Source organism: Mus caroli, unplaced genomic scaffold, assembly GCF_978045245.1.
Source record: "Mus caroli unplaced genomic scaffold, Mus_caroli_1 scaffold_8, whole genome shotgun sequence".
In the NCBI taxonomy this organism is placed as follows: Eukaryota; Metazoa; Chordata; class Mammalia; order Rodentia; family Muridae; genus Mus; species Mus caroli.
This window is the reverse complement of record NW_028227263.1, coordinates 139,566,985-139,591,680: the sequence shown is the minus strand read 5'-3', so window position 1 is coordinate 139,591,680 and position 24,696 is coordinate 139,566,985. Positions and strand designations below refer to the sequence as shown.

Genomic DNA, 24,696 nt, shown 5'->3' with positions numbered 1-24,696 from the left:
GCGGTTGTGCACGGCGTAAGGCGCGTGGAAGCCCTGTGAGTCCGGGGTGTGGAACGCTAGGAGAAGCATCCCGGAAAGGACGCATGCTGAATGGACTCTAACGGGAGCTTGGCCAAACCCCTTAGAAAAGCGCTTAGCGTAGGAGGGCGTACACGAGTCCGCAGAATAGCCGGCCAAATTATTGAGGGCGTGGCCTCGCGCTGTCTCCGGGGTTCTGCGACAGCAGCGTCTAGTTGTGCGTCAGGGGGCGTGGCTCCACGCTCGGGGGAAGCCCTGGGGGCGGGGCCGCACTGCCCTACGTCCTTCTGGAGGGGCGGGGGGGACCCGGGAGAGGCCCTGAAGGGATCCCTGGGGGTCTGGGAGGCGAGTGCGCAGGCGCGGGAGCTCTGTCGCTAGCAGTTCTGTGGCAGCTGTGAGACGGAGGACGCAGCAGGGAGACAGGTGAGGGGGTCTGGTGACTGCGAGCTTTCCTTCAGTGGGAATGATTGATAGCATGCGTGTGTGTGTGTGTGTGTGTGTGTGTGTGTGTGTGTGTGTGTGTGTGTGACAGAGAGACAGAGACCTGTTTGCGTGGGTCGCTCTGGTGATCTGAGTTGATTCGGGTGCACGCCTGAAGCTTCGTGTATGCTTGGCGTGTATTGTTTGTTGTGGGGTGAACACAGTATGAGAATCCTTCAGGAGACTCCACGTGTGTATGTGTGTGCGCGAGAGAAGAGAAGTGGAAAGGGGGGGGGGAAGGGAAGTGGGAGGGGGGAAGGGAGAGGGAGAGACCGACTAGACCTGTGAGCCCCAAGAAACAGGTGCGAATACCACCAACTGCGTGATGTGACCAGTGTGCCCTGTGTAAAGGAAGACACTACAAGAAGGGGCCGCTAGTGGATGTAGGAACAGAGTTCTGAGCATCTCGGTTGTACTTGTGTGTGAGTGTGACAGACTGATGGAGCTGTTTATCATAGTCTGAGGGCACTCGGCCTGTGGGGCCCAGGGACAGGTGACTGTACAGGAACTGATTCGAGTCCTAGTGGGAAAGGAAGCCACCGCAGGCTGGAGGGGCCCAAGGGTGTGGGCACATAGTTCTGAGTATCCCTATTGTCACTAGCTGCGTGGGTGTGAGAGTGTTGGCGTGTGTGTTTGTGTGTGTGTGAGAGTGTTGGCGTGTGTGTTTGTGTGTGTGTGAGAGAGAGAGGCTGATGAAGTTATTTATCAAAGTCTAGAGATACAGTGAGCCACCAGATGACAATGGCTTTGTGAGTGTGTGCCAGTGTGTGATTGATCGCGCCTCATCTCATTTGTTACCGTGGCAACGGGCTCCTCTAGAGGAGGAGATGTGATGGCCTAGTCTGGGAAACTGAACCTGTTAGGGATGAGACTTTTCCTTCTGTACAAAGGGATAAATGGCGCTCATCAGAGTGTTGATGGAAAGGCTAAACGGACTGTGAAATAATACAGGTGAAATGCCTTGTATAACGCCTGGGACATACTGAGTGTGGTGTAGGGTCTGGCCTTTGTTGTAGTGCTGAGGGTGGAGGTTTGGTGGTGTGTTGTTGGCCTGTACAGGTAGGATTGTAGTGGTGTTTTAGTGTCTACATTTGGAATTTGGCCGTCATTCACCCCACCCCCACCCCTGCCCCCCAGACTCCTTTTATCCCTAGGCAAGCACCTGGCTTCTTGGTGTCTGCCCAAGAATGGTCCTGCGGGAAAGTTACATCCTACCCTGACCTGTGGAACCTGTTGGGTGTCTTCCTTATCAAGGTAGCTTGAAGGCTTCAGTAGAGGAGTGGTGGGGAGTGGGAAGGGCCTCAGGCCAGACACCTTTAATGCTAGCACATGGGAGACAGAGGAGGGTGAGTCTCTGTGAAGTCAAGTCTAGCCTGGTTTACAAATAGATTTCCAGGACAGGGCTACACAGGCACTGCTCTTAAATTCAGAATGGAGACTCCTGTGGACACATGGGTAAAGAGGTTTCCTTAGTCCCTACTGGCTGCACTTTGTCCACATTTTTTTTTTTTTTTTTTTGGATATAGCTGCCTAATGACTGACTCTAGTACACCATTTGCTTTCTCCACAGTCACCAAAGCCATTTTTATGCCGTGTAGCCACCTCCAAATTTTGTTAAGTAGAAAGTCTGAGTAGTCTTTCTCCTGCTCAGTTCCTCTCACCTTTCCCCCAGTTATATCTTGTCACTGTCACCTTCCTGATCTGGTTCCACAAGCCTTCCTCACCTCACTCTGTCTTAGCACACAGCCATTTTTTTTTTTTTTTTTTTTTTTTGCTAGAGGGTGGGGAGGGGAGGGGGAGATGGGGGGTAGTGGGGTAGGATGTCCAAGTGGGAGGGAGGTTTCTCTGTATAGTCCTACTTGGGATTAAGGGCATGTTCCACCCCCATCCCAACCCCTCCCACTTCTGGCTACACACAGCCTTCTTATATCTCTCTGCACATCAAGTCCGTGCTTCATTAGCACAGGGCCTTGGCTGTACCTGGAAAGGTTGTCTTCCCTGTACCCTGTGGCTCACATTCAGATGTCAGCTTATGGCTACCCTCTTAGAGAGGTAACCGTAACTCCTGCATCCCTCTCTGGTCCCCCTATACGGTCCTTGTTTTACCTCTTAGGGTATGCATGTGCCCCCATGCCCAGTTTATGTTATGTTGGATGTGGAAACCTGGGGCTTAGTGCATGCCAGGCCATCTCACTCTGTCAACTGAGCTGCATGCCCGGCTCAGCACATGCTTCTTGTTACTCAGCTTCTCTGGGTTTGGTAGCTCTGGGAGTAGTGAAGGAAATAGTAAGGAGCCCTGCTCTTGACCCTAAATCACTGCGTGTCCTGTGCCCTGTGTCCCCACCTGAACAAATGGTGCATGGGAACAGCAACTTTCCTGCGTTGACTCTCATTACAGTACCTGTCACCTGCAGTCACCTGCCATAAGATGGGTGGCCAGGTGTCTGTACTCTCTTCCTTAGTGTCCTGGCCAGGAGCCTACTGTGATCATAGGAACAGACAGTGTTGTGTGATTCTCTTCTTGTCCCTTCCCGACTCTAATGATGGTGGGGGCTTATTTCAGGCACCTTGGCCTGGCACAGGTGACTGGGGACTGGGGACATCAGGGCCACTGAGCTTCATCATCTCTTTTCTGCTAGCACTCTGCCTCAGTCTGAATGTGGACCATCAGAAGCGGGAGGAAAGGATGCCTGCAGTCCGAGGGAAATCAAAATCCAAGGTAAGTGGTGACTGTAACCCTGGGTCATTCTGGTCCCGCACAGTTTGTTTTCACATTTTGTACATTCACCCCCTCCCCGCCACCCGCCACCCGCGCCCCCCCCCCCCCCCCCGCAACCTAGGTACTCTATATAAGTTAAGTTTTCCTGGAGCTAAGGAGATGGCAGTAAAGTACTTGCCATTCAATCAGGATGATCAAGTTAGGATTCCTGTTTAAAAAGTCATCGAGATGGCTCATCAGATAAAGGCACCACCCACCAAGCCTGGTCACTTGAGGTTGATTCCCAAGACTTACATTGTGGTAGGAGAGAATGTCAAACTGTCTCCTGACATCCATCTTGCACCATGGCACATACCTCTCCACGTACACACATAAGTAAGTAGATAAATGTAAAACCAAAAGTCAGAAAAAAAGAAATAAAGGGCAGGTTCAATAATATCCATCTGTAATAATATCCATCTGTAATAATATCCATCTGTAATAAATCCCACTGCCCCTGGAGCTCCAGGGTGAGCGAGAGACCCTGGCTCAGAAAACAAGGTGGAGAACAGCTGACCGACCTCAGCTCTCCATCTGCTTGGCATGTGTGCACCCTTACACGTGCACACCACGCCCAAATGAACGTGTACATCTGTCTATCCTCCACCCCATACACATCATCTTCCTGTGTTGTGATAAACCATTGGTAATCAGATTAAAGAACAGATTTCAATTTGGAAGGAGCCAGACGGTACGATTGAATGCCAGCTCCATTATTTAGTAATTATATGAAACTGGAATAATTTATCTCACCTCTCTAGGTCCTAGTTTCCTCATTTGTAGTATTACTATGATCCTCTTGACAATGCCTTACCACTACTAAGGGTGATTACTGAGTGAACCAGTATAGTTAGGTACTTAGAGAAAAAAATGCCTTGACTATAAAAACCAGTAAGTCCAAATTGCTGTTGTTTTTTTTTAAAGCAGCATAATCTTTAGTAACAGTTTCATTATTTTATTACATTATTATGTTACATGCTATTAACATTATTTAATACCTCTGCTCTTTTGGTTTCATAACCCCTGTCATGACATGTCGCTTGTAGTCACCATTCTTCTCCAGCCCTGCAGAAAGCACTTTTGAAGCTCCTGGTTGAATAGACTCTTAATTTTCTTTCATTTCAGGCACCAGTGACTTTTGGGGACTTAGCCATCTACTTCTCCCAGGAGGAATGGGAATGGCTGAGTCCCATTCAGAAAGATTTGTACGAGGATGTCATGTTGGAGAACTATCACAATCTAGTCTCAGTTGGTAAGGTGTCATGGCCCACACTTCCCTGTCTCAGTTGGTAAGGTTTCACTTCCCACCCCAGCCCCACCCAGCCGCAGTCAGTAATCCAGAACCATCCTGTGAAGGGCATGAGTCAGTTAGGGTCTTTTCAGGAAAATGGAAGTTGTGTGCATTCTTTTAAAAGCGTGTGTGTCTGTGGTGTCTGTGTCTGTTTCTGAATTACACAGTTGGTTGGTTTTTTACTGTAGTCACAGAGTTAGACATCAGTTGCCACGGAACCTTTTTCATTACTCTCCAATGAAACCTGGTAGTCAAGAGCAATTCATTTCCCATGTCTGTATATCCTGTGAGAGTGGGCAATCCCTAGCTGTCATTCTGTCTCTTTGGATTTGCTATTCTGAGCCTTGTATACAAATGGAGTCATAACTGTATGGCTTTTTCTCATTTAGTATAATGTTTTGAGGCTCACAACTGATGTTGCACATATCAGTACTTTATTCTGATGTATTATTGAATCATTACATTGTATGGCTAGAGTTCATCTCGTTTTATCTTTCATTAACCAATGGGTGTTTATGTTGCTCTACTTTTAATGAATTACTGCTGTGAGCTTTCATGAATAGGTTTTGGGGCATATGTTTTTATTTCCCTTGGTTATAAATGGAATGGGTGGGTCATATGGAAACTGCACTTTTTTTTTTTTTTGGTTTTTCAAGACAGGGTTTCACTGTATAGCCCTAGCTGTCCTGGAACTCACTTTGTAGACCAGGCTGGCCTTGAACTCAGAAATCCGCCTGCCCCTGTCTTCTGAGTGCTGGGATTAAAGGCATGCGCCCCCACACCCAGCGAAACTGCACATTTTTTTTTAAAGATTTATTTATTTATTTATTATATGTAAGTACACTGTAGCTGTCTTCAGACACTCCAGAAGAAGGAGTCAGATCTCATTACGGATGGTTGTGAGCCACCATGTGGTTGCTGGGATTTGAACTCTGGACCTTCGGAAGAGCAGTCGGGTGCTCTTACCCACTGAGCCATCTCACCAGCCCGAAACTGCACATTTTTTATGATTTATATATTTTATGTATATGAGCATTTTGCCTGAATGTATGTATGAACACCGTGTACACAACTGGTACCTATGGAGGCCAGAAGAGAGCACCAGATCCCCTGGAACCATAGTCACAGGCAGTTGTAAGTCACCATGTATTTGCTAGGGATCAAACCCAGGTCCTCTGCATAACAGCCATTGTTCTTAACCTCTGAGCCATCTCTCCAGTCCCCCTTGCCATGTAATTTTTATCATTGTTGCTTTAAAAGAATTTACTCTAAGGAGTTGACAGGTATTAAAAGGTGAACTTGAACATTGATTTATCATAGAGGTATAACAGGGATGCAGCTACCACCTCCAAGGCTGTGGGGAGAGAAGGAAGAGTTGATAGCTTTTTACGGCTGAAAGGAAGAGCCTTGCAAAGCTAGAATTCGGATTTCTGAAAAAGAAGGGGGGGTGCTGTCTGGTTTGCTTATATGAGATGAGTTCTGAATAGGGGATTCAAAGAAAACTGGAAACTGAAATAGAACTCCAACTGGCAAAACTGGCAAAGGGCACATTTGATTGCAGAGCTTGAGGCCATGCAAAGTCAAATTCTCTGACTTCGTAAATCCTCAATGGATCCAATTGCTATTTTCTTCCTCGTGTGTGTGTGTGTGTGTGTGTGTGTGTTTAACAGTTATAGATATTTTAACATATAGCAATGCATATACTACTTGCTTTTTCATACATGTACTTTTTTGGCCTCAGAACCTTGAGTGGAGGTCTAACATACCAGTGGATCATAGAATGAGGGTGATTTAGAGCTGAAAGGTGATAGCGTAAGACCTCGTGCCAGAAGCACCTGGCCCTATGTTCAGAAAAATAATTTATTTTATAGAGTTAAACAACTCTACTGTATATAACTTAGCTTTCATCATCTCTATGTGAAAAATTAAAACCAACTCTCACACTTAACCATTCAAGCCCAGAATAGTCTGATATCAGAGCAGAAGGCTACCCCAATACACAAAAAGTTCTTACTTGACTATCAGGCTGACATTGTAATTCTGACTATCTACCTGGGTCAGTATCAGATCCACAGATTAGGGGCTCAGTGTCACAAGACTATCCCTACCTCAAATTCTGACTTAGTTAGGGTTTTACTGCTGTGAACAGACACTGTGACCAAGGTAACTCTGATAAAGTACAACATTTAATTGGAGCTGGCTTACAGGTTCAGAGGTTCAGTCCACTATCATCAAGGCAGGAGCATGACAGCATCCACACAGGCATGGCACAGGAGGAGCTGAGAGTTCTACATCTTCATCTGAAGGCCTCTGGGAGAAGAGTGTCCTCAGGCAGCTAGGAAGAGGGTCTCAAAGCTCACATCCACAGTGACACACTTCCTCCAACAAGGTCACACCTCCTAATAGTGCCACTCCCTAAGTGCCAACCACCACAGATACCATTCACAAGTCCAGGCCTCTGGAGTTCCCACCTAACTGTAGGTTGGAGGTTCCTACAAATTGCCCTCTCCCAGGTTTGATAGAACTCAGATATGGGCTTTAAGTTTTCTAGTTCAGCATAAGTGATGCTGTAGAGACTGCAGATGAAGAGATGAGTCAGGAGAGATTGCAGGGGTGGGGGGAGAGTGCAGAGTCTCCATGCCCACCTTAGCGTGCTCTCTGAACCCTTCCTTTGGGTTTATAAAGGCTTCATTGTATTGGTTTGGTTGATCAGTCAGGAATTGATTTGATTCCCCAGCCCTCTTGTGAAGTTAGGGGACAGGATGGAGGCCAAAGTTATAATCACTGTTGATTTCTCTAGCTGATTCTGAGGAGCTCATGTGCACCCACTATCTCATTAGCATATATGAAAGACACCACTCTGGAGGGTCAAAGTTTTATAAGCTGAGTGCCTGGTGTCATGAATCTACATTTCTTAGAAATAACTATGTTCTCAGGGCAGTGGTGGCACATGCCTTTGATCCCAGTACTCAGAAGGCAGAGGCAGGCAGATCTCTGAGTTTGAGGCTAGCCTGGTCTACAAAGCGAGTTCCAGGACAGTAAGGGCTACACAGTGAAACCCTGTCTTGAAACTTCACACTCCTTCAAAAAATAGAAAAAAAAAGATCACCATGTCTACACTTATTCCTACTATCCTCCCATTGTGCAGCTGCCGCTCACATTGTGTCCCCACATTCACAGTGTATTCTCACTGTGATGACAAACGCACATTTTATTAACACAAGACTTGGCTCTGATTTCAGTGGTGCCCACTTAATGACTGGTTCCGGTATTTGTCCCATGTGTAGGTCTTGCCTGCCGGAGGCCAAATATCATCGCCTTGTTGGAGAAAGGGAAAGCACCATGGGTGATAGAGCCATCAAGAAGACGCTGGGGTCCTGGTGAGTGACTGAGAACCAAGGTCTATGTCTTGTCATTCAAGCTGCGAATGACAGCCAAAGCACTGCATACACTGCGCTATTGGTCACAGCAGAAATTTGTCATACACAGCCCTAAGAGTTGGAAACTCTAAGAGGAAGACTCTAGCAGATATAGTATCTAATGATGAGCCAGGCTCATAGATGTTGCCTTTTTCCTGTGTTGTCATAGGACAGGAGGGTCAGGGAACACTATCACAACACTAATCCGAGCCAAAAGGCTGCAACCCCCAAACCTGACTGAGTCCCAAGGGCCCTCGCCATGTAGCCTAGTACTCCTTGAAATAGTTATAAAAGTCAGATATTTCCTGTGGTTGATGGAGTTCTTTAATGGCTGTTCTGGGGACTTCCTGGAAGAGGTTCCTATGGTCTTCTCCCAGCAGCCAATGAGCTCATGATTCATAGGCAGTTGCCATGTGTGTGCTCCATCTCCCTCCTCCTCCCCCTCCAGTCTTCTCTTCTTATCTCTTACTCTCATTTTAAAAGAAACTTCTCTGCAGGTTTGTTTGTTTGTTTGTTTGTTTGTTTGTTTGTTTTTAAAACCCCTTCTTCCCTTTAATTTCCCAAATCACTCTTGGATACCTTGAACCATTTCCTATCTAATACTCTTCTTCATGCCTCAAGGCCTGATCCTGTTCTCTCAACCCTTCCTCCTGTTAAACATAAGCTCACAGTGGCTGATTAAGTGCCAGAGCTTCTTTTCCTGAAACAACCGTACCTGCCTTGTGTTTCTTTTGCACAATCAGGAGGGGACGTCCTCTTTGAAGTGTCGCTTGAGAGCTCCCCACTACCCATGGAAAAGCTTCAGGCCTGTGCAAAGAGGTCAGGTCACAGTGTGAGTCCTTAGGGTGAGAATAACAAATGTTCATTTAGTCTCTACTTGGTGTTGTTGTGGGGGGCCTGCTTAAATCCAACATGAACTCAAACACTAGTCAATGTGGATGACAAAAATGTATTGTAATCAAGCTGCCACTGATCCATCAGGGCCCCAGAACAGACTCAGGAGCTGCACTACTACTCTGAAGGGAAATTGCACAGCATATTTAAAGGACAAAGCCATAAAGAGAGGGGGAACTGGCTGGGCTGTAGCACTGTCTAATCATATTTTGACAGAAGGGTTTGTAGAAAGAATCTCCTATAAGCACCCACCCCATGTCAATAAAAAAGCTGAGGCAGGAAATAGGTGGGACACTGGCAGGAAGGCAGAGGATTCTGGGAAATAGTAAGAGTATAAGATAAGTGGGGAGAGCTCTGCAACATGAGACGGGAGACAGACCAAGGAAATAGAGGTATCGGAACTTGGAGAGACACTGAGGGGGATGCTGAGGAGATGAGAAGGAAGAAGCTGGCCAGGACTGAAGGAGAGGTAACTAACCAAGTGGTACACATAGAGTAGATTAAATGGTTAAATAAGAGCTAGTCAGGGAATGAGCCAAAGCTTATAGCCTAGGCATTTAATAATGACTAATTAGTCTTAGAGTTGTCATTCCAGGAGACAGGGCTGGGAAAGGGAAATTTGGAATTTAAAAATGATTTCTATAGGGGTTGAGCAAGGGAGTTTTCACCGGACAGGTTAGGAGTAGCTTTGTGGTCCTGGGAACATAAACTTAGCTTGACCCTGCCAGCAAAAAGGAAACATTGTCCTTGAGATGTCTGGATTCAGACAACTGTTTCCTCATTAAAAAAAAAAAAAAAAAAAAAAAAAAAAGCTGTCCAGCTGGGAAATCTCCAGCTCCTCTAGGGCCTGGGACCTTGACTAGTTTTTTTCTATTAAATGGAGTCTGAAAATGAAATGGTAGTACTTAGAGTAGATTTATTTTGCTTGTTCCCAACAGTGTCAGGAATGCTTTGAGATACAGGTTCCTCCTGGCAATGCTATAATGGGAGAATTGGGTTGCATTAGGTGAATGGGGCACTGCCATCCTGAGAGGCTCAGTGACTTGGTGGACCCAAAGTTGAAACTCAGCCTGCCTTTGTATCTAGAAACAAAGGTCTTCACCTTCCTCCCCTCTAGGACCCCATGACTTTGTTTTCTCACTTCCTATCAGAAGAGGTATCAGCTGATTGATGGCGCTCACACTTGCATGACTTTGTCATTCCTTAAGAGGTGTTCATCACTTCTCTAACTCCTCCTCCTCCTCCTCCTCCTCCTCGTCTTCTTCTTCTTCTTCTTCTTCTTCTTCTTCTTCTTCTTCTTCTTCTTCTTCTTCTTCTTCTTCTTCTTCTTCTTCTTCTTCTTTTTTGGGGGGTTTTCGAGACAGGGTTTCTCTGTATAGCCCTGGCTGTCCTGGAACTCACTCTGTAGACCAGGCTGGCTTCAAACTCAGAAATCTGCCTGCCCCTGCCTCCCAAGTGCTGGGATCGAAGGCGTGAGCCACCACCATCCGGCTTCTCTAGCTGTTCTTTTTGGCTCCCTTTCAGTTACTCTTTCCCTATGTGGATAAATTGCTCTTTGGTTGTCCCAGTTAAACATTGTTTAATTTGAGTCTTCAAAATAGCACTCATTGAATTTTTCTGCAGATGACCATACCAGGAGCTAGGTATAAGCTATGGAGAAAGACCACTGATGTGTAGCTTTTAGTGACTGTGAGCTTCTAAGGGTATGTGTTTGTCACTGACAAATACAGCGTAAAAGAGAGAGGTTTATTTTGGTTTTTGGCTTCAGAGGGTTCATTTCAGGGTTGACTGGATCCATTGTGTTTAGGCCCAAGGTGGTAAAAATTGCTTTGCTACAGGATGGCTCAACTGTATAGTAGCCAGGAAGCAGAGATGACAGGAGAGGGCTGGAGACAAGGTGTTATCTTTTTTAAGGCAAATCTCCAGTGACCTGCTTCTGCCATCTAGGCCCAACTTCTTGCTTTGCACCACCTCTCAATACTGCCAGCCTGTTAGGAATCCATCAAGATATTAATCTACCAATGAAAGCAGATTAACTCTCATTGTTTAATCCCCTGTTAGTGATTAAACTTACAAGCCAAGGGCCAAGTCCTCAATATATGAACTTTTCTGGGGGCATTTTCATGTTCAAATCCCAGATAGTTAAGTATACAAAGAAGCCAAAGCAGTACCAACGTGCCAGGCAAGGCATGCCCACTAGTGTAATGTTATCTTGAAGGTTTATGAAGTAACCAACCACTCTGATTGGATCTGAGTCCTGCTCCACAAGGGGAAATCCATGCCTCATATTATACTCTTGCTCAAAATCCCATGACGCAAAAGTCACAGGCCCTGGGGAACGGGGACAGCTACTACTACTATTTATTTTGTTTTAAAAAGAAAAGATGGCCGGGCGTGGTGGCGCACGCCTTTAATCCCAGCACTCGGGAGGCAGAGGCAGGTGGATTTCTGAGTTCGAGGCCAGCCTGGTCTACAAAGTGAGTTCCAGGACAGCCAAGGCTACACAGAGAAACCCTGTCTCGAAAAACCAAAAAAAAAAAAAAAAAAGAAAAGATGTTGCTCCGGGGTGGTACATGCCTTTAGTCCTGGCACTCAGGAGACAGGCAGGTGGATCTCTGTGAGTGCAAGACCAGCCTGGTGAGTTCAGGCCAACCAGAGTTACATGTGAAACTCTGTCTCAAGAAAACCAGAAAACAAACAAACAACAACAATAAAAATAGAACAAAACTAAAAACAAAAAAATTGTTTTTCTCATTCTATCCTGAAGCATATTTTATTTATTTCTTGTTTTCTGTTTGGTTATTGGAAAGTTGGTCTTTTTTAAAACTTCTTTTTTTCCATTCTCTCTCTCTCTCTCTCTCTCTCTTTCTCTCTCTCTCTCTGTGTGTGTGTGTGTGTGTGTGTCACACACACATGTGCATGCATTGAGCATGAGTATGTGTGCATGTTTGCATGTGGGCACAGTGTGTAGGTGCATTTGGTGATCTGAGGTTGGTGTCAGGAACCATCCTCCGTCAGTCTTCCATCTTTCTCACTGAGGCAGAGTCTGTCAGTCAAACCTAGAGCTCCACAGTTAGTCTTGCTAGCCAGCCTGCCCTGGGTCTCCCGTCTACAAACCTGAGGCTGGAGTTAGGCCACCAGGACAACTTATCATTTACTTGGGTTCTGGAAATCCAGAGTCTGGCTCTTAAGGTTATACAGCAAGTGTTTTAACCACTGAGCCATAGCTCCAGCCCAGGGGGTTTGTTTCTTGATTTTTCTTTACCTTTTTGTGTGTGCATACCTAAAGGTCAGGTGGTAGGTAGGCATGTGGATGGTTTGCAGACATTATATGACAATGTATGGGATTTGGTTCTCTCCTTCCACCATGTGGGTCCCAGAGATCAAGCTAGGGCAATCAGACTTAGAAGAAGTAAGTACCTTTACTGCCTGAGCCCTCTCAAAGGTATTTTTCATATGGTTGAATGCATTGACTCTATCTTGTCATTTATCTTGCTGTGTGTAGACATTCATCTGCCTTCTAGAATTTTGAATATGTCCTATTTTATTTTAGTTTGCTCTTAAATGTTTTTAATGTGTGTATGTTGTATGTTCTGTGTGTGGGGGCACGTGCATGGTACAGTGTGTGTATGTGCGGAGGACAGAGGACAACTTTGAAGAAATGATTCTCTCCTTCCACCTTTATATAGGTTCCAGGGATATAACTCGGGTCTTCAGGCTTGTGTGATATCACTGGGCTTAACGATAGCATCTGGTCTGGTTTAGACTCCCTTCTTTGAAACAGGGAGATAAACTGAAGGGATGTGTATAAGAAAAGAAGAAGTCCTCAGTACATAAAGGTGCAAAGAAAGAGATTAGAAAGTGTCTGTTGAGATGGCTTAGTGGTTGAGAGAGCCTACTGTTCTTCCAGAGGAGCTGGGTTTGAGTCTTAGCACTGTTGGTGGGTGGATCCCTGTAACTCCAGTTCCAGGAGACCCATCACCATTCTCTAGCTTCTTCATGTACCTACACTTATATGGATACTCACATAGAAAACAAAAACTTGAAAAAATAGATAAAGGAAAGCCAATGGGGTTGGAACCAGGAAGTATTCCACAATAGATTCCAAAATTCTATTTATTTATTTATTTATTTATTTATTTATTTAGAATTATGTATATATGCTTATATGAATGCAGGTGCCAGCAGATGGGAGAGACATCAGATTCACCTAGAGCTAGAGTTAGGTGGTTGGTTGTAAACTACACCGCACATGTGCTTAGGTCCTCTGCAGTGGTGTACACTCCTGACAACTGAGCCGTCTCTCCATTCCCCAGTTTCTTTTAAAAACATCATATATATGTGTGTGTGTGTGTGTGTGTGTGTATATGTGTGTTTTATATATACATGTGTGTGTATGTATGTATGTGTGTATATGTAAATATATGTGTATATATGTATATATATGTGTGTATATATATATACATACATATACATACAAACATGTATATATGTATATGAATGAGGGTTTTATATATATGCATATAGTACATTATATCTGAAGGGACTCTAGCCAGCCCAAGCATGGCAAACATGAATCCAACAGGCTTTGCCCTTCTCCCCCATTCCCTCTGCCTTGCTAAAAAACAGCTTACAAGATCCATTTCCTTATTTGGCCACTTCATCCTCCCGAGTCTGACTACCAAAGTCCAGCTATCAAAACTCCTCTATGGCTCACCTAATGCACATAGCCATTAAATTTGAACACCTCACCCTAACACAGGATTTTCCCTTTTCCCTTAATAAACTGTCATTTGTCTATAGACCACATCTGTTTCCTCTCTATCCAGATGCAGTCCTTTGTCCCTCTGGGACAAATACCTGTTCCCTTCCCCTTCCCCCTAGTCCTCCTGTCTGTCTCTTATTTCCTGCTTTTTGTCCCTCTGGCAAATAAGTCTCCTTTGTGCTGAGAACTTGCTCGTGAGATGTCTTGTACCTTCAACATTTCCTGCAGCTTAGCCTTCCCAACCCCCCACCCCCACTCCCTTGTATGTCCCCTTGCGCTTTGTTTGTTTTGTTTGATGTAAACCACTGAGGGTTTTTTAGTGTCGCCTGCTAGAATACTGACTGATCTTGTTTGATTGAACCTGGGCAGGAGACCTTTAGTTGTACTATTGGGCCTCAGCCGAGACTCTAGAGAGGAGATGATGCAAGAGGTTTATTTCCTGCTGGGCTGGGGTTGTCCTGCACCAGAACAGAGGCGACCCCTTCTCTTTCTTTCATACGCTTTTTATACAATTTTTGAGGGCAGATTATAGCATCAGCAACAAGGCACATAATGAATGGTGGTTCTGGTGATCTTTACATTAATTGGCTGGGCAGGGAAGGGGACTCAGGGACCTTCCCTAAGGCCCCGTGGGAAGTTCAAGTCAGGGCTCCCTCAGTTGCAGTGAATTCATGAGTGTAGTGAACACACTCCTCTCTGTCCTGACTCTTAACATTCTTCCAACCCCCTTCTCCACCGTGTTCTAGTCTTCTCTCTTAACTACCTTTCTGTCAATTGTGGTAAAATACGCTGATAAAAGCAACTTAAGGGAGAGAGGTGTCTTAGTCACTGTTCTGTTACTGTGAAGAGACACTATAATCAAGGCAGCTTTATAAAAGAAAGCATTTAATTGGAGGCTTGTTGACAGTTTTATAGGGTTAGCTCATGATCATCATGGTAGAAAGCAAACAGGCATGGCACTGGAACAGTAGCTGAGAGCTTTACCATCCTGATCTGTAGACACCAGGGGAGGGGTAGAGGGAGACAGACAGACAGACAGACAGACAGACACACACACACACATACACACACACACACACACACACACGGAGAGAGAGATTGAGAGATTGAGACTAGGTGCCTGGTGTATGCTTTGGAAATTTCAAAGCTGGCCCCTAGTACATAAGTCCTCCAACAAAACCACACCTACCCCAACAAGGCCACGCCTCCTATTCCCATTTCATTAACTGTTGTTTAAGCATTAAACACAAAAGGGCAGCTGTAACGGTCAAGAAGTTATATTGTGTTCACCCAACATTCTTTTTACATAGTCCAGGACCTCTGCCTATGTAATAGAGTCACCCCCTGTAATCCAACACTCTTCTGGGGAGAGGTGTGTAAGAGATTGGTATTGGCTCAGGCCCCCCAAGACCAAGTTCTCAGCACAAAGATTTATTTGCTCAGAGGGACAAAGGGGAGGGAATAAGGAGCAAAGACAGGGAGTTAGAGGAGAAGGGAGAAGGGGAAGGGAACAAGGAATAGGGGTGTTTGTGTGTGTGGGGGGTTGAAACCAGAGGGACAAAGGACTGCCTCTGGATAGAGAGGAGACAGCCATTGCACATAGGGAAATGATGGTTTATAAAGGTAAAATGGAAACCCTGTGTTAGGATGAGGTGTTTAATTACATAGGTTAATTAGGTGAGACAAAGGGGGCTTTTGATTGCTAGACTTCAATAGTTGATAGCTAGACCCTGATAGTTAGTCTCAGGAAGAGGATGTGGCCAAATAAGAGAATAGACCTTGCGGCCCAGATTTAGGAATGTAGTCTAAGGGTTTTTAGCAAGGCAGATGGAATGGGGGACAAGGGCAAGGCCTATCAGAGCCATTGTTTGCAAGCTAGCTAGAGTCCCTTCAAGGTAGACAAACATCTGCTCACCCCAGACAGGGAACCAATTACAGACCAACTCAAGGGTGCCACCAGAGTCCAACTTGATGAACCAATGGATTTTATGGGAGTTACTTACCAGGAGTGTGGGTGAGGGATTACTTACAGGAGCAGAAATGACTGAAAGACGGCTGCATCACCCAGGCCTACCCCAGCATGAGTGACAGCCTACAGAAACTGGGGAACCTGGAACATCCCAGATATCCTGCAGGCAGCTTAACAGGTTGGAGAGTGTTCTTTCCAAGTGACTCTGATCTAAGCCTCCTCCAGGCTGCTCAGCTGGTGTCTGTTTCTTCCAGGCAGCTGGTCTGGTTTCAGTGTTCTTTGCAGCTCAGCTTCCTTTGTCTGAGAGGAACTTTCAACTTTTATTATTTACTCTCGCAGGGAGGGGGCCTGGTGAATCTGATCTGATTCAGGGACTTCCTGATGGTATCTTGAGGTATTTATCATTTTACCCAAAGAGGTTCCAAACAGAATGGAATGTTTCAATCTTGGAGGACACTGCTGCACAACAGCACAAAAAACAGCTCACAAAGGCTGTAAAACTGGAGCATACTGTACAACTTGCCTTGTCTATCTAACAGGTTGGGGAGTATCTCTTGCAGGCAGCTCAGGCAGTCTGAGCCTCTTTTGTTTGAGAATGTCTTTCAGGAACCATTACTGACTGCTTACGTATGTTCAGGGAGAGAGAAGCCTAACGTATTTGTTCAGTTTCAGGGACTTCCAAAAACCTTTGATGTTTACTTTCTGATCTTAACAAGCTTCTCTGCAGGATACTATGATTTTTATCTCTTCTTAGAACATCCTGTGTCTTAATGAGTTTCCTTGAATGGTGGACTGCCATCCTATGTTTTAATCATCTCCCCCTTTACAACATAACTATTTTATCCACCTGCTTTCCTACATCCTGCGTCTAAATGAGCTTCTTTCCAAGATGGATGGTTTTAATCCTAGAGGAAAGTCCTATGCAACACCCAACAATGGGAGGGTCTCCCCTCATTCATCCTAATCAGAATAATGCTTCACAAGCCCAGGGGCGTGTCTCTCAGCCATCGAGATAATTGCATCTTCTAAAATACAATAATTGAAGGCACTTTGAATAGTCTTGTTCTTTTTATTCATAATGACCCGACATCAATAATGAACCAAAAAAGCTTCAGTTCTCAGGTGTTTGAACATCAGAATTAACAGATGGAGGAGATAGTATGGACCAGATATTTTGTATTTATTATTTATAGTTCTCAGAAAATTACTGTCAGGTAGCAATTGTATACATTTCATTTAAAAATTTAAAAAATTATATGGTGGGCTGGAGAGATGGCTCAGCCATTAAGAGCACTAGCTGTTTTTTCAGAGGTCCTGAGTTCAATTCCCAACAATCACTTGGTGTCTCATAACCATCTGTAAAGGGATCTGATGCCCTCTTCTGGTGTGTCTGAAGACAGCTACAGTGTACTCACATACATAAAATAAATATATATATATTTTTTTTTTTTGGTTTTTCGAGACAGGGTTTCTCTGTATAGCCCTGGCTGTCCTGGAACTCACTCTGTAGACCAGGCTGGCCTCGAACTCAGAAATCCGCCTGCCTCTGCCTCCCGAGTGCTGGGATTAAAGGCGTGCGCCACCACACCCGGCAATAAATATTTTTTAAAACATTACATTGTGCACACACATACACATACACATACACATACACATACACATACACATACACATACACACACACACACACACACACACACACACACACACACACACATACACATACACATACACATACACCACAGTGCAGATTTGGAGATGAAAGGACAACTTGAAGGTTGTCCTGTACCTTGATCCAGAAGATCAAATCCAGGTCAAGCTTGGTGGCAAATGCTTTAGCCCACTGAGCTATCTGGTCAGCCCACTCCCACCCAATTTAAAGACCATGACGGGACATGGAAAGATAGTCAGCAACCAAGACACTTACAGAGGGCTTATGGTGTTACCATCACCCACGCAGGGCCTCTCTTTAATATTCTTTATTAATTTGGTATGTCCCAAATGCTACAGTATGTGCTCACGATTTCTGCAGTGAGATGTTCTGCTTGCCTTTTTATTGGAACATATTCACTGGAAGGTTTGGTGTTGGCACAGGACACACCAAGACCAAGCTCTCAGCACAGAGGAGATCGATTTGCCCCAGACGGACAGAGGGCAGGGAATCAGAGACAACAAGCAGGAGACAGGATAAGGGAGAAGAGGAAGGGAACGAGGAATCGAGAGAAAGAGTATTTGTCCCAAAGGGACAAAGGACTGCCTCTGGATAGAGAGGAGACAGATGTGGCCCACAGGCAAATGGCAGTTTATAAAGGTAAAGGGGGAAACCCCCATTTTAGGATGAGATGTTTAATTTTTTTTAAAGATTTATTTATTATTATATCTAAGTACACCGTAGCTGTCTTCAGATGCACCAGAAGAGGGCATCAGATCTCATTACAGATGGTTGTGAGCCACCATGTGGTTTCTGGGATTTGAACTCAGGACCTTCGGAAGAGTAGTCCGTGCTCTTAACCACTGAGCCATCTCTCCAGCCCCAGATGTTTAATTTTAATTGTGCATGTTAATTAGGTGATCCAAAGGCAGCTTTTGATTGCTGCACTTCAATACTTTGATACCTGGACTGTGGTGGTCAGTCTCAGGAGAAGGGATTGGCCAAATAAGAGAATAGTCCTTGGTGGGTAGCTTTAGGAATATAATCTAAGGGTTTACAGGGGAGGGGGAATGAGAGAAGGGCTTCTATTAGAGCCATGTTTGCCATACACAGGCTGGCTATAGCCCTTCTTCACACTTTGCTATATACCTATTTTATACTCACATAACATACCCCTTATCATATCAGCCACGTTTTAGGTACCCAGTCAGTACATATGACTAGTTGCTACTGTATTGAATAGCACAGTTCTCTGTTTATTGTGCCCCAATAAATTAAGGTCTATAATCAATATGCTATATAAGTACTTTATTATTTGAAAAAGGAATTCTCTTAAAGGTACTTTTTTTTTCCTTTAATTTTGAGACAATTTCTTATTATCTTGGCTTGCATATATGCATTTGTGCTGAGCTGTCTTTGAATTCAGGATCTCCCTGACTTAGCCTCCTGATTGCCTGGAATTCAGACATGACATCACTGTTATCAGCACAAGTAATTATTTTCAGCCATTTCAGACTAATATGTCCTACTCCAATTTCATCACTAAATAATAGATTCATTCTTTTTAGCTTAATATATTACTCTGCTTTCTTGGAGGGTTTTTTCTGTTTCTCTCTCTCTCTCTCTCTCTCTCTCTCTCTCTCTCTCTCTCTTTTGTTTTGTTTTTCGAGACAGGGTTTCTCTGTATAGCCCTGGGTGTCCTGGAACTCGCTTTGTAGACCAGGCTGGCCTCGAACTCAGAAATCCACCTGCCTCTGACTCCCGAGTGCTGGGATTAAAGGCAAGAGCCACCACACCCGGCTGTTTCTCTTAAGTTTAAAGTTTTTATAGTTTTAAATGTCCACTCAATCCTAATAGTTAGTATATTTGTGGTTTTCAGTATTTGGTATTCAAGAATATGCTTTTAGTATTTATAACTTTATAGAGGCACTCACTTACTTTGAAAGTATTGTCCAGCCAGGCGATGGTGGTGCATGCCTTTAGTCCTAGCGCTTGTGAGGCAGAGGCCAGTGGATCTCTGTGAGTCTGAGGCCAGCCTGGTCTACAGAGCAAGTTCTAGGACAGCCAAGGCTATGCAGAGAAACCCTGTCTCGAAAAACAAAAACAAAAACAGAACAAACAAATAAAAACAAAAGAAGAGAAGGAAAGAAATATAGTGAACTCATTCTTTAAGAAGAAAAGAGTATAATCCATTTTCCTATTAATTTACAAAGTTTGATGTCTCAATCCAGTTTTAGATGATTTTTATAACACGGGTAATATTTCTTTTACCCATTTACAGTTAATTTCTTTTTTTTTTCTTTCCTTTTTTGGTTTTTCGAGACAGGTTACAGTTCATTTCTATTTCCACTATTAGTCCCAAGTAACCATGTAACATTTCTGTGTAAATATTCCCTTTTGGAAACGTTTCATATGGTAAATTACATTTAACTGATGGACAGTCTGGAGCTAAATGTGGCATATGAGATAAACTATATCACATATATAAAAACTTGGTTTATTCACTTTCAAACTTCAAACATTCCTGAATTCCTGTTGCTGTGATTAAACACCCAGGAAAAAAGCAACTTAAGGGAGAAAGGATGTTCATAATCCCAGGTTACACCATCACTGAGGGAAAGTTAAAGCAGCAGGAAGTTGAAGCAGTCAGGCACTTTATCCACGGTTAAGAGCACAGAGATGAGCCGGGCGGTGGTGGCGCACGCCTTTAATCCCAGCACTTGGGAGGCAGAGGCAGGTGGATTTCTGAGTTCAAGGCCAGCCTGGTCTACAGAGTGAGTTCCAGGACAGCCAGGGCTACACAGAGAAACCCTGTCTCGAAAAACAAAAAAAAAAAAAAAAAAAAAAGAGCACAGAGATGAACTCATGCATGAATTGCTCAGTTAGCTTTCTGCTCAAGCCTAGAGAATGGCACCACCCACAATAGTAATAATTAATAATTAATAATTAATTCTTCTTCTTATTCACTCTGGAGCCCCAAGCCCAGGGATTAGTGCTGCCCAATTAAGGTAGTTAAGATATCCTCAGAGGCCCTCCCTTCTTCTACGTGATTCTGTATTTTGTCACACCAATGATTAAAAATAATCATCAGAAGACCTTAGTATAGTAATGGAAACTATGGTAAGACACGTTGTTCTTGTTAACTTTGGGTTGTTATAATCACTAATTATAATGACTCCTTTTTTTATTATCCGAGCTTCGTTTCTTCACCGCAGGAAAACTAATCCTAACTTCTTGGTGTTTTTCAGAATCAGGGTCTAAGTATGAGACCAAGAAGTTACCACCAAATTCATGTAACAAATCTGGGCCAAGCATCTGTGAGAAACCAACTTCTTCACAACAAAAGGTTCCCACAGAGAAGGCAAAGCATAACAAGCATTCAGTCCCAAGCAAATCCAAGAAAGAACATTCAGGCAAGAAATCTTTAAAGTGTAATCTTTGTGGGAAAACCTTTTTTCGAAGCTTATCTCTTAAACTTCATCAAGACTTTCACACTGGAGAGAGGTCTTATGAATGCAGTACTTGTAGACAAGTTTTCAGGCAGATCTTATCCCTCATTCTTCATCAGAGAGTTCACAATTGGAATAAAAGCTATGAATGTGATAGGTGTGGGGACATTTTTAATAAAAAGTTAACTCTTATGATACATAGAAGAATTCATAATGGAAAGGAAAATGTTCACCATGAGAAGGCCTCAGATTCATGCCCCTCTCTCAGTCTACACCATAATAATCACACTACTGACAACATTCAGCAGTGCAGGAAGTGTGGGAAAGTCTTCAGTCGGGTGTCATCCCTTTTACTTCATAAGAGGATTCACAACAGAAAGAAAATACAGAAATACAATAAGTACAGAAGAGGCTTCAAAAAGCAGCCAGTCCTTGTACATAAAAGAGTTTGTATTGGAAAGAAAACTCATGAAAGTAAGAAGGCCTTAATTCAGAGTCTCAGGCAGAAAACTTGCCAGTCGGAAAACCCTTTTATGTGTAGGAAATGCGGGAAGTCCTTTAGTAGGATCTCAGCCTTAATGCTCCATCAGAGAATTCACACTTCAGGGAATCCCTACAAATGTGATAAATGTCAGAAAGACTTTGGACGGCTTTCCACCCTTATTCTGCACCTAAGAATTCATAGTGGGGAGAAGCAGTTTAAGTGCAGCAAGTGTGAGAAGGTGTGTAGTCGCCTTTCATCCTTTATTCAGCACCAGAAAATTCATAAAAGGAAAAAGAAACTCATTGCATGCAAGGAATGTGGAAAGATGTTTGGTGGAATGAAAAATCTTAAAGTGCATCTCAACATCCATTCGGAAGAGAAACCTTTCAAGTGCAATAAATGTAGTAAAGTGTTTGGCCGCCAGTCATTTCTTAGTGAACATCAAAGAATTCATACCGGAGAGAAGCCCTATCAGTGTGAAGAATGTGGGAAAGCATTCAGCCACCGAATATCTCTTACCCGACATAAGAGAATTCACAGTGAGGACAGACCTTATGAATGTGACCTGTGTGGGAAAGCCTTCAGCCAGAGTGCTCATCTTGCACAGCATGAAAGAATTCACACTGGAGAGAAGCCTTACGCATGCAAAATATGTAAGAAGTCCTTCGCTCAGCGCATATCCCTCATTCTACATGAAAGAAGTCATACTGGGGAGAAGCCCTATGAGTGTAATGAATGTGGGAAGGCTTTCAGTAGTGGTTCGGACCTTATCCGACATCAGAGAAGTCACTCTTCAGAGAAACCATATGAATGTAGCAAATGTGGTAAGGCTTATAGTCGGAGCTCATCTCTGATTCGACATCAGAGTATACATTCAGAGGAAGCATCCTAAAGCCGTCGCCATGTCTGCAGACTCTATAAAGGATTTCAGAGAAGTATCCAGAGACATGGAAAGTGTGTGTAGCTGTTCTTGGCCTTATGATGATGTATGTCCCATAAACTCATCGTAAGTTGAAACGTTTGAGACAAAAGATATATTTAATATACCTGACCTACCAAATGTGATCATTTAGCAGCACAGTGTAATGTGGAGTCCCAGTTGTTCATTCTCCTGACCGTATGGCTTCCTGGAAGCTACGGCCTGACCCTGCTGCCCAGCATCGTGAGAGTTATCATCCTGCTCATCATCAGCCTAGGGACAGATCACACTTAGACCTAATTCCTAGTTGAATGAATATTGCCTCTGTACCATTATAATGCTGAAAAATCACAAATCAGCTATCATTCATTGTAGGGAGTGCACTCTCTGCCAATAAAATGGTTTGTGTCTGTGGGGCCATATTCTCCCTTTGAAAGCCAAAGAACCAAAGTCGTCGGTAGATTTTGAAGGGAAGGTCTGAAATCAGCTGAGGTATGCTCAGAATTTGGATCTGGGTTTGTGAGTGAAGGTGTTTTTCGGTTGGCATTTCATTTCTAGTACAGTGTTCAGGACATATTATTGGATACATACAATGAAATGGAACTGGAGCTACAGAGTCCATTTTTCTGGTGGAGCTTTGAGCCCAAGTTGAGGTCCCAGGAGAACAGAGTGTTAAGTCTAACAGGCAGACCAGGCAAAGCAGGGTGCCTCTTTCTCCTGACAGATCTTTGTTGGGGTGAGAACGAAAAGAGTGAGTCTTTAGAGTGCTAGAAATAGTAGTTACAGCAGTCACACTGCCTCCATGGTTGTGAAGATACACTGTGAACATTTAGTAAGACAGGCTGGGGGCTTGGGCAGGAGATACTGAAGAATGAGAAACGAGAGCAGGGAGAAGCTATTTTTTACTTTTTTTACTTGAAAATAAATCTTCTATATTTATATAAGTAAACAGTGTTTTCATGCAGTACTGCTATTCGCTCTACAAAAAGTTACTCTTGAGATATGTGTTTGGGTTTTTATGGTCTGGATATTTGTGCCATCCCAAAACTCATATGTTGAAGCCCTAATCCTTCAATGTGATGATATTTTGAAATGAGATTAATGGAGTTGTGGTGCAGATGGGCCTTTTTGATATGTTTATTGATCAGAGACCTTGTCTCCTGTCCCATGTGAGGACACAGGCGGGCCATCTGCAAACCAAGAAAAAAAATCCTCATCAGAACCTGACCAGTTTGCTACCCTCACCTTGGACTTCCAGCTCATGGAGGAACTGTGAGATCCTAATTTTTCTTAAGTCAACTCGTCTGTGATAGTGTGTTATAACAGCTCAAGCTGATTAGTTCATGGGAGAACTCCTAGATTAAGGTACTGGCTGTTTTCCTTTGATCCATCCAATACGTTCAATGTATTTTTTTTTTTGCCCCCCCTTTCCAGCATCTGTAAGCTGTATAAAAAATAAAGTCTGAGTTCTTTTGTGTGATTGGATTATATACAAAGAGGTTCTTTTACATGTTCTCTTCTGCACGTGCCGTTTAAGAGAACATCTGTCTCTTGTTAAGAAAAGCTTATAGTATTTGTTTACATTGTTAAGAAAAGTTCATAGAGGTTCTAATTTTGAGCACAAACATTGGGATTTGAATAGGAAATGTCCACCACCACAGGCTCCTCATTCCTGGCTGGTAGGAGGCTCTGAGAACTTCAGGTGAGGCCTTACTGGAGGTGTCCCTACCCGCAAGGCCGTCGAACAGGGACTTGAGGGGCACCTGAAAGAGAGTGGGGGACCAAGAAACACAAAGAATGGACAGCAAGTCAGGAGTCCCTGGTCAAGCTGACAAATTTTATTTTTCCCACACAGGTTATATACTCGTAGGAGCAGGAAGGGGGGGGGGTCGCTTTGTCTCTGGGTAATGTACCTGTTCCCAGGAACAGGATATTGACTGGGTAAACAGTTCAGCAGGAAGATCAGAACAGAGAGGGTTATTACGCACCTATCCACAAGATGTAGAGCTATTTGTTCTCCGCTGACTTCAGGATCTATGTCTATTTGTACTCAGCTGGGCTACTACTTTACCACAGAGGTCAAGACTTTGTAAGTAAGCACTTATGGCTGACAAGGCAGTTAACATTCAAACAGGGTCGCTCCCAACATGGAGGAACTGTCATAATGTGTGTGAGGTGTCCTTGGATACTATGTCTTGTCCCACCCTCTCCTTTAAAACCTTCCTTTATTTTCTGTTTAAAGATTTATTTATTTATTATATGTAAGTACAGTGTAGCTGTTTTCAGACACACCAGAAAAGGGCATCCGATAGTTGTGAGCCACCATGTGATTTCTGGGATTTGAACTCAGGACCTCCGGAAGAGCAGTCAGTGTTCTTAACCACTGAGGCAACTCTCCAGGTCTCACTCCAGCCCTGCTTGCTCTGGCCCCACTTGCTCGAACCCCGCTAGCTCCAGCCCCACTCGCTGTAGCCGTCTTCAGACACCCCAGAAGAGGGGCCTCAGATCTCATTACAGACGGTTGTGAGCCACCATGTGGTTGCTGGGATTTGAAGTCAGGACCTTTGGAAGCAGTCAGTGCTCTTAACCACTGAGCCAT

The 24,696-nt window shown here is 44.0% G+C and overlaps 1 protein-coding gene across 3 annotated transcripts; it reads left to right on the top strand.

The window, feature by feature from the left end:
- Positions 1-317: 317 nt before the first annotated feature.
- On the top strand, positions 318-23,735 carry Znf667 (zinc finger protein 667). Of its 3 annotated transcripts, XM_029479246.2 has the most exons (6): positions 356-441; positions 1,636-1,752; positions 3,138-3,217; positions 4,382-4,508; positions 7,835-7,927; positions 20,494-23,734. In XM_029479246.2, exons 3-6 carry the CDS (start codon positions 3,185-3,187, stop codon positions 22,068-22,070), a joined length of 1,830 nt encoding a protein of 609 aa, XP_029335106.2. In that variant the 5' UTR covers positions 356-441; positions 1,636-1,752; positions 3,138-3,184; the 3' UTR covers positions 22,071-23,734. The 3 variants fall into 3 exon arrangements, with proteins under 3 accessions (XP_085698501.1, XP_029335106.2, XP_085698500.1); XM_085842375.1 differs by lacking the exon at positions 1,636-1,752 and having other exon boundaries at positions 318-441; XM_085842374.1 differs by lacking the exons at positions 356-441; positions 1,636-1,752 and having other exon boundaries at positions 3,156-3,217; positions 20,494-23,735.
- The last annotated feature ends 961 nt before the right edge of the window (positions 23,736-24,696 follow it).

Excerpts from the sequence above, each read along its gene's own strand:
- Znf667 (XM_085842374.1), top strand. The coding sequence starts at position 3,185 with ATGCCTGCAGTCCGAGGGAAATCAAAATCCAAG. Across the intron at positions 3,218-4,381 it reads GAGGGAAATCAAAATCCAAG|GCACCAGTGACTTTTGGGGA; the intron begins GTAAGTGGTGAC and ends CTTTCATTTCAG. Across the intron at positions 4,509-7,834 it reads TCACAATCTAGTCTCAGTTG|GTCTTGCCTGCCGGAGGCCA; the intron begins GTAAGGTGTCAT and ends TCCCATGTGTAG.